Raw genomic sequence first — 10,000 nt, 5'->3', positions numbered from 1 at the left:
TTACTAAAATTATTTTACCGTCTTTATTTAAATAACTTTCCAATTATAAAACATATATTCTTACAAAAAAAGATGTAAGAATACATACAGCATATGTGGAAGTATATAATGATATATAATATATAACAAATATTAACGCAAACTTAAATATGAGTGTTTATATAACCTTTATATGCTCTGCTTGTAAGAGTGTATTAATTGTAAATGTTGTGTAAGTATAAATCTGCTCAAGTATATCAGTATGTAACCCTTTAAAGGGAAGAGTGTGGGCATCCATAGAGACAGCCTCTCTCTCTCCCTCTCTCTCTCTCTCTCTCTCTTTCTAACTCACTCATTCACTCATTCATTCACTCACTCACTCACTCACTTCTCATCTTTCTTTCTCTTTCTCTTTCTCTTTCTTTCTCTCTCTCACACACACACACACACACACACACACACACACACACACACACACACACACACGCACGCACGCACGCACGCACGCACGCACAAACACACATACACATACACATAAACAAACACATACACACATACACACACACACACACACACACACATACACACACACACACACACACACACACACACACACACACACACACACACACACACACACACACACACACACACACACACACACACACACACACACGCACACACACATGCACGCACGCACACACCAACTACATACATACTATACGCTGCATACATACATGGATACACATACACACTGTGTGTGTGCGTGTTTGTATGCGTATGCACAAGTAATTGTACATATGCATATGCATGTGCATGCGTATGTGTATGTGTATGTGTATGTGTATGTGTATGTGGATGTGGATGTACAATTGAAACTGTAAGTGTAAGTGTAAATGTAAGTGTATGTGTATATGCATGTATATGGGTATGGGTATAGATAAGTTCAAGTCTTTTCGTATTATATGTCAGGCAAATCTAAAGCAAAACAGCTGATTCCTCCATTGTTGTTTTTTTCGAAAATGTTGACAGCTGATGGACCCGGCGAGGACTGTGAGACCTCAAACCCTTGATTGCAGACTCAATAACAGCTCAAGTTCTGTATCCTGCAGGATGCGGGGATATACATATTTATGTATCTTTCGACATAAGTCTCCATGTGTGCGTGTATGGATGTATGGATGTGTGTGTGTGTGTGTGTGCGTGTATGGATGTGTGTGTGTGTGTGTGTGTGTGTGTGTGTGTGTGTGTGTGTGTGTGTGTGTGTGTGTGTGTGTGTGTGTGTGTGTGTGTGTGTGTGTATGTGTATGTGTATGTGTATGTGTATGTTTATGTTTATGTTTATGTGTATGTTTATGTGTATGTTTATGTTTATGTTTATGTGTTTGTGTATGTTCATGTGTTTGTACAAATGTTAAGTATGGTCACATACAAGTGTGTTATAGTGCATCAGTGCAAGTGATTACTTACTGAGGCACACCGGGCAGCACTCTCCCTCCGTGTAGACTGGGTTCTTGCAGGTCACTGCAGGACAAGGTATGGGACGGCAGGTTACCTCGCCATGCTGCAAATATCTTGATATTATCAGCTATTCCATTGAATAATTATAGATGCTTCTGTACATTACTAATCACATTTATATGCATCTGGACAGAAACATACAAATGAGACGTACACGCATCATTGAACAATTATTTGCAATCATAGTATATGTGCTAATGCATGCATGCATACATAAAAAGCACATGTACACAGACTTGCAGTGCCATGTATGCACACATACAAAAGCATCACATATGACTGGGTATATACCAAACAAAGATTTCACTGCGAATTATAACCACGTACATTGTTCTCATGAAATTATGAGCATCACTTCACCCACTTGCCATATTAAGGGAACAATATGGGAAGTGGGTCCGTATGTACATTGTACAGTGCATGTAATAGATGTCGTTTTGGTTCTCTCGTAAGTGTGCTTTTCATGATAACTTCTCCGTTGAACAGTGTTCTTTGTTCACTTGAGTTATGGCTTTATATGTTTTTTTGGGGGGCTTCATGATTAATTATAATTATTCTTTTTAAAAATCAGTCTGTTCCGCATTAATAATGTATGTTGGTTCATTCCGTTGGGAAAAATGGACAATCCTATAAAATGCAATTAATAATCTATGCCACTTTTGATTAGAATTCAAAACATATTCATTCATTACATACATTATGATTATATTAGTTTTAGGAAATGACTATTCAAACAATTTAATTTCCTTTATATCTCAATAATTCATTAAATTGAAAACATTTTCCAAGTAATTAATGATCTCCATTATTAGTGCTTATCTGACTATATGGTAATTTTGTTTTTAAACACGGAAAGTGTTTCAAAGAATTTCTAAATACTGGAAGCTACAATACATTTACACCATAATAAATTAAGATTTATACAGTCTATGAAAGTTTTGTTGTATGTATGTATGTATGTGTGAAGAATATTATTTATAAAGAAAAATCCAAAATAAAACATTCAAATGCTATGAAAAAAAAACACAGCACATCTGGCGTAAAAAAAACAGCAAAAAAACAAAATTGCAGTGAAATCCGCTTCATGTTTGATATTAACCAGCTCAGCCTCCACGCGCACAACCAGGCGCGTACACGGACAGGGACAGCACAAGGTACGCACTCAAACGTACTCACCACACATGAGCAGATTTCGCATCCACTCTTCCAAGTTGCCCCGTCCTGTCTGATGGTTCCATTGACCCGACATGACCGCTGACAGTCGCATTCTTCTACCGCTGCTAGGCGGGCTTCAGAGGCTGATAACTGTCAAATTGATTTCAAGTAATATAGAGTGTTAGGTATCTTAAAAAACTGATCGTTATGATTTGCTGTTGTGATGTATAATGGGTAGGCTTTCATTTTCAGTTATAATCATGCAGGTTGGTTGACCTATTTCTTATTCCTTAGGACAATTTCACTGCGTCATGTTTAGAAAACATGGCATTTGATTTTCACCTACATAATCAATTTCTCTCTCTCTCTCTCACTCTCTCACGTGCATGCACGCTCACACAAACATTAAAGCAAACAACCGCGATACTCTTAAGAGTATTCATGCAAATGCGCATCTAAATATGGAAGCAAAAACACACACAAACACTCACGCAAGCGCGCACGCACCCTGGATGATAAATCATTTCCTTTCATGTTTACTTTTAGCCTTTAAACGATCTATCTATCTAGTTTATTTTGGCAGAATTAACCGTTCGATATTGGTATATTTCACAACTGGCAACAGGAGAGGGTGCTGCCTTCCTCTGCAATTTTCCCTTTTTTTGTTGTCTCACCCGAGATGCTAGTTGCGTCACCAGCTGCTGGAGTTGGTTGACCTGGTCTGACAGGACCTGGAACTGGCCACAGGTTGGGCACTCGGCTTCCGCTTGAGGGCACTGCAGCAGATACCCCGCTGGCCCTGACACCAGACGTACGTCCTGCAGCGCACCCTGTGTAATATTCATAAATTGAATTTTGATTCAAAGCATATATTGCATTCTTCGGCAATTAAAAACTCATTTATAGATAAGGGTTAGATATAAGTTTAATGGATTATAACAACGAAGTTCTTGTATGGTTCGAACGCTAAACTAGCAAATCCTTGGCAACCACACAAAGAATGCTTTGAAAATCCTTTTGCTTTTGAACTGTTTACCGCTTAACTTCTGAACCATTCCTAACTTTGTTGTTTAGTTGAGAACAACCAAAACACTTGACATTTCCCTTCTAAAAATATCAAAGTGCATACCACTTTCCTTCTAAAAAAAACAATATCTATACCAACAGGTATCCTTAATCTACCACATGCGATACCCCTGAGAAAGACGTCAATACCATGAGAAACATTACCTCACCGTGGGAACCATCACCTCGCGAGCTCCTACGCCATATACCAACCTTAAAGAGGAAGTGCTTGTTATTCCGCTGACCCAGAAATAAAGCCATCGGTGTCTCCCGATAACTCGGATCTTGGCTCAGCAGGGGGTCACTGGGGTCGAGAGGTGGTGCCAAGGATGCCAAGGCGGAGAGGTTAGTCATCGGCGGAGGTGCGAGGCGCCTGTATACGCGGGAGCAGTCCACCCACACCTCAATCTGGGTTCCACTGACCACAACTGAGACCTTTGGGGCGGATGAAGGGGGATACAGGTGAGCGAGTTATTAGTGGGGGGAAAAAAAGGGAAAAGGGGGAAATGTTTAATGAGATTGAGTTGTACTCAGCTGTCTATTGATCCTTCGGCGGTTGTCCGTATGACTAGTTGGGAGAAATAGAATTAGACACAAGGTCAATAGGAAGTGAATGTATATGTGACGTGTTTCAATGGTAAATATATATTTTTTATCATGTTGTGTGCATCATAAATAACGAAATATGCGACTAGCATACAGGGGCATACAAGTAGCAATGAAGGATTCATCAAATGTAATAACACTTTTATATACAACGTGTATGTGACCATTGTAATCAGCGGCTTGTGTCTGAAAAACTGGAATACGGACTATTATGCTCTTCCTTCGCAGGGAACTTAGCAAATACTGCCCTCGCTGAATGTCAAGCATCCACGCGGGGAATAAGCACATACACCAATGTCATGTAACGTTTCCTCTCTTCCTTCTAAGCTTTCAGAGGAACCATACTTATATTGTTGTGATTAGCTAATCTAAGAGTTGCTCTCCAGGTAAGTGCTAATCTAAGAGTTGCTCTCCAGGTAAGTGCTAATCTAAGAGTTGCTCTCCAGGTAAGTGCTAATCTAAGAATTGCTCTCCAGGTAAGTGCTAATCTAAGAGTTGCTCTCCAGGTAAGTGCTAATCTAAGAATTGCTCTCCAGGTAAGTGCTAATCAAAGAGTTGCTCTTCATGTAAGTGCTAATCTAAGAGTTGCTCTCCAGGTAAGTGCTAATCTAAGAATTGCTCTCCAGGTAAGTGCTAATCTAAGAATTGCTCTCCAGGTAAGTGCTAATCTAAGAGTTGTTCTCCAGGTAAGTGTTAATCTAAGAATTGCTCTCCAGGTAAGTGCTAATCTAAGAGTTGTTCTCCAGGTAAGTGTTAATCTAAGAATTGCTCTCCAGGTAAGTGCTAATCTAAGAGTTGTTCTCCAGGTAAGTGCTAATCTAAGAATTGCTCTCCAGGTAAGTGCTAATCTAAGAGTTGCTCTCCAGGTAAGTGCTAATCTAAGAATTGCTCTCCAGGTAAGTGCTAATCTAAGAGTTGTTCTCCAGGTAAGTGCTAATCTAAGAATTGCTCTCCAGGTAAGTGCTAATCTAAGAGTTGCTCTCCAGGTAAGTGCTAATCTAAGGTAAGTGCTAATCTAAGAGTTGCTCTCCAGGTAAGTGCTAATCTAAGAATTGCTCTCCAGGTAAGTGCTAATCTAAGAGTTGCTCTCCAGGTAAGTGCTAATCTAAGAATTGCTCTCCAGGTAAGTGCTAATCTAAGAATTGCTCTCCAGGTAAGTGCTAATCTAAGAGTTTCTCTCCAGGTAAGTGCCACATGACTTGCACCTCCACAACGACTTTTCCGAGCGAATCCCTTTACCTTGTGCCAACGTTGGTCAGCGATGCGGTAAGGGAAGACCTCGACGTGGGCAGCGCCGTTGTGGATGTAGTACAGCCGGATCTCGTCCTTCCTCCCGGACGACTGCAGCTCCAAGTAAGGCTGGTTGCCCCGGGAGAAGGCCAGGATGGTGCCCGCATTGCGATCCTCCTGCTGCAGTGTCGCCATGATTGTGAACTCACGCGAACCGCTCAGCAGAGACGAAGCCGCTGATTGCACGGCTTCTGTGACGCGAACCTCTCGAGCTTCGTCTGCGGGTCGGAGAGACATGGAGGAATTAGGGCTGGTACACGAGGATTTACGCCGAGAGAGAGGAAACAATTAAGGGACTTTAGGTTTTGTGTGTGTGTGTGTGTGCATACACACACACACACACACACACACACACACACACACACACACACACACACACACACACACACGCACGCACACACACACACACACACACACACACACACACACACACACACACACACACACACACATACACACACACACACACACATAATTATATATGTATATATGTATATATATATATATATACACACACATATATATATACATATATACACATACAAATATACATATAAATACATATACTTAAACATAATAGACAGATAGATAGATAGACACACAAGCAAATAATAAAGAGAGTTAACCAAGCAAGGCTCACGTCTTTAATCACGGCCGAACGAAGCACTGGCGAAAACCGCGGTCTACCAAGCCGCAAAATGAAGACAATCCCCCAGCCCAAAATGAAAGGAGAAAAAGGGCGCGTGAAACTCATAAAAATGCAGAAGAGAAGGAATAAAACACCGGATAAAGGCCCGAGCTCCTTTGAGAACGTAAAATTTACAGGAAGGGAGGATAATAAGAAGAGTGACTCGCGCTCCAAGAATGAGAGACATCCACTTTAAAGAGGGCCGCCTTCGCACTACGGAAAGAAAAAAAAGGAAAAAAAAAGTGGAGCATTCCTCACTCTCTTTCGCTGGGATCGAGGAAGAAGAAAAACGAGGAGAGAAAGAGGGAGAGAGGAAAGGAGGGAGGGGGAGGGAGAGAGGAAAGGAGGGAGGGGGAGGGAGGGAGGAAAGGAGGGAGGGGGAGGGAGGGAGGGAGGGAGAGGAAGGAGGGAGGGGAAGGGAGAGGGAGGGAGGAGGAGAGAGAGAGGAAGAGGGATGGAGGAGAGGGGAGGGGAGAGGGGAGGAGAGGAGGGAGGGAGAGGGAGGGTAGAGATAAGGAGGGGTGAGGGAGGTACATGAAAACATTCCCGCATCATTCCCAGCAATCGACGCGACGAAGGAAATCCCTTTTAATCAGAGTCCTATGAGGAATCATTTGGAATCGAAAAAAAAATGAATGAAAGTGACTCGAGATTATCCTGGAGAGTTGTATAACCTCGTCCGCTCGTTATCCATGGGAGGACATTTTCGAAAGTTGTTCCCCTGTTAGAATCTCGACTTAGTTTCGAATGTTTGCCATCTGGTATGGTCTGACTCTAGCGTGGGTGTTTTGTATCGATTCCTTGTTTTATTTTTTTGTGACTTTTCGTGAAGATAATGAAAGAAAAATGCCGAAAAGGTGACGGTTTCTTTGTCATCCTGTTATAATCCTATTGTTAATTATATAAGAGAAATAATTCGTACCTGAAACAAGTAATACTTCTCAACAATTTGAAAGAAAAAGAAAAAAATATATAAGAAAACCAAGAAAACAGCCTCTCGAACAAATGAAGTTCCCAATGAAAGGAGAAACTCGAAGCCGAAGAAAGAGAATTGCACTGAATGACCGGCTCAGCGAAGGGGGAAAAAACAAGAAAGATTCGCATGGGAAACAAAAACTCACTTTGGAAAGTAAAATCACACTAAAAGAAATATGAAATAAGACTCAGTCTGGATGAAGACGGATTGGTTTCCCCGGAAAAGGGATGACGTTCGAGAATCTTAGAGAAGAAGAGAAAAAAAAGAAAGAAAGAAAAAAAAAACGGAAAATAGGAATGGAAAGAGAGATATTAAAAAAAAAACTTAGCAACCAAGATAAAGACGGAATAAGAATCAAATCAATAATAGAATAAAAGTTGGAGCTACAAAAAAAAAGAACACGTAAAAAGAATACAGATTCTTTTAAAGAAGATGAGCTCACGGAACATATATTAACACAACAACGCAGTCAGGGGCGTGCAAGAACCCGGATTCATTTCATCGAACAGAACCATAAAAGGATTAGTTCCCAAAATAGAAAAAAAACAATCCACATAAGAGGAAAACAAGTAATTCCAACGTGTCCTATCCCGTTCACAAGAGAGAAAAATTCCCATTTGTGGGAAACTGAATCATATGAGGTCGAAAACTGACATGACGATCCACATATGAGGTTGTGGAAACCTGTCATGACGATCCACATATGAGGTTGTGGGAAACTGAGTCATGACGATCCACATATGAGGTTGTGGGAAACTGAGTCATGACGATCCACATATGAGGTTGTGGGAAACTGAGTCATGACGATCCACATATGAGGTTGTGGGAAACTGAGTCATGACGATCCACATATGAGGTTGTGGGAAACTGAGTCATGACGATCCACATATGAGGTTGTGGGAAACTGAGTCATGTCGATCCACATATGAGGTTGTGGAAACCTGTCATGACGATCCACATATGAGGTTGTGGGGAACTGAGTCATGACGATCCACATATGAGGTTGTGGAAAACTGATTTAGTGTCGATCCACATATGAGGTTGTGGGAAACTGAATCATGTCCATCCACATATGAGGTTGTGGAAACTGAGTCATGTCCATCCACATATGAGGTTATGGAAACCTGTCATGATGATCCACATATGAGGTTATGGAAACCTGTCATGATGATCCACATATGAGGTTGTGGGAAACTGAATCATGTCCATCCACATATGAGGTTGTGGAAAACTGAGTCATGACGATCCACATATGAGGTTGTGGAAAACTGAATCAGTGTCGTTCCACATAAAAGGTTGTCGATCCACATATGAGTCACACTGGGGATGTGGTGGAGGAAAACGGAGGACACTCCGGGACATAAGGTAGAGAGAGGCATACAATGATATGCGGACACACGAGGAAACACCAGAAGAGGACACATGGTAATGGTGGACATACAAGGACACACAATAGGATGAACAGAGGAAATAACAAAAGAAAAGGACATGAAAACGTACATGAGAGGAGAGAAAGGGACACGAGGACACACGAAGAGGATATATCATAAAAGGACACACAGGAATCACACGTAATAGAAGAAGACACATTAAAGATAAAGACACATAAGGGCACACGAAGACACATAAGAGCCCATGAAAAGAGGAAAGACACACGTTGCAAGGACACACAATAAAAGAGTCACGAGAACAGAACACACAATAAATGACACACACACACATCAACCCTCACTCCCACCCCCTTCCTCCTCCCTCCCCCCTTCACACACACCCTCTCACCCCTTCTCCACACATCCGCACGCACCTCGACCCCTGAGAGGACTCACCCTGGAGAAAGACCGCCGGGGCAAAGGGCCTTGGACCACGTATCACAGTCAGGCCCTGGTAGCTTGTGTTCAGCAGCTGCAATGATTCGATGACGTCAACCTGCCGCCCGACGCTACCGCTGCTGATGTCTGCCATCCCTGCAACACGAAGGAATTTATGTCACTTTTTTATTTATTTATTTATTTTTATTCATTTATTTATCTTTTTTTTATTTTTTTTTTATTTATTTTTTTTTTTTTTTGGGGTGGATAGGGAGGGAGCTGTGAAGTGGATGGTGATGATGGTGTTGGTGATAGTGATAGTGATGATGATGATGCTTTAAAAAATAAAACCTATGTAAACACTTGATTGATTGAGTGAGTGAGGGAGTGAGGGAAAGAGAAAGAAATAGAAAGAGAGAGAAAGAGAAAGAAAGAGAGAGGAAGTGGAAGAGGAAGAGGAAGTGAAAACGAGAGAGAGAGAGAGAGAGAGAGAGAGAGAGAGAGAGAGAGAGAGAGAGAGAGAGAGAGAGAGAGAGAGAGAGAGAGAGAGAGAGAGAGAGAATGAACTGGAAGCAAAAAGTATAGTATAAAATAGCATAAAAATAATAAGACTTGATTCTCCAGCCAACACATGGATATATCGATAAACAGAAATACAACAGTGGTATATCAAGTATGATAATCATAGCCTCATGTTTTAATCAAGCCAAAAGACTTACGATCGCATACCAATACGAATTGAAGAAAAAATAAAAAAATAAAATAAAGATTCTACACGGGGAAAAAGATAAAAATAAGTTGTACATCAACCGCGTTCTGTCTTCGTACTGAAATCTAAAAAAAAAAAAAAAAAAAAAAAAAAATCACGATAACAAAGCACCTTGAACATCATCTTAAGAATAAAATGGTATG

The 10,000-nt window shown here is 41.1% G+C and overlaps 1 protein-coding gene across 1 annotated transcript in view; it reads right to left on the bottom strand.

Moving 5' to 3' along the window:
* The window catches only part of LOC122242318 (protein kinase C-binding protein NELL1), a 110,509-nt gene that overhangs the window by 24,371 nt on the left and 76,138 nt on the right, over window positions 1-10,000 (bottom strand). Inside the window, exons 7-12 of the mRNA XM_086556201.1 lie at window positions 9,107-9,244; window positions 5,566-5,834; window positions 3,934-4,155; window positions 3,330-3,485; window positions 2,677-2,805; window positions 1,450-1,543 (exon numbers count right to left, since the gene is read on the bottom strand). Of these exons, the coding sequence (XP_086412327.1) occupies window positions 1,450-1,543; window positions 2,677-2,805; window positions 3,330-3,485; window positions 3,934-4,155; window positions 5,566-5,834; window positions 9,107-9,244 (1,008 nt within the window). The remainder of the gene's footprint in view (window positions 1-1,449; window positions 1,544-2,676; window positions 2,806-3,329; window positions 3,486-3,933; window positions 4,156-5,565; window positions 5,835-9,106; window positions 9,245-10,000) is intronic.

The sequence above is a fragment of the Penaeus japonicus genome, unplaced genomic scaffold (genome assembly GCF_977035675.1).
Source record: "Penaeus japonicus unplaced genomic scaffold, GWHDUDI00000001_assembly GWHDUDI00000032, whole genome shotgun sequence".
NCBI lineage: Eukaryota > Metazoa > Arthropoda > Malacostraca > Decapoda > Penaeidae > Penaeus > Penaeus japonicus.
The sequence above is the reverse complement of the archived record's forward strand: the minus strand, read 5'-3'. Positions and strand labels throughout refer to the sequence as shown.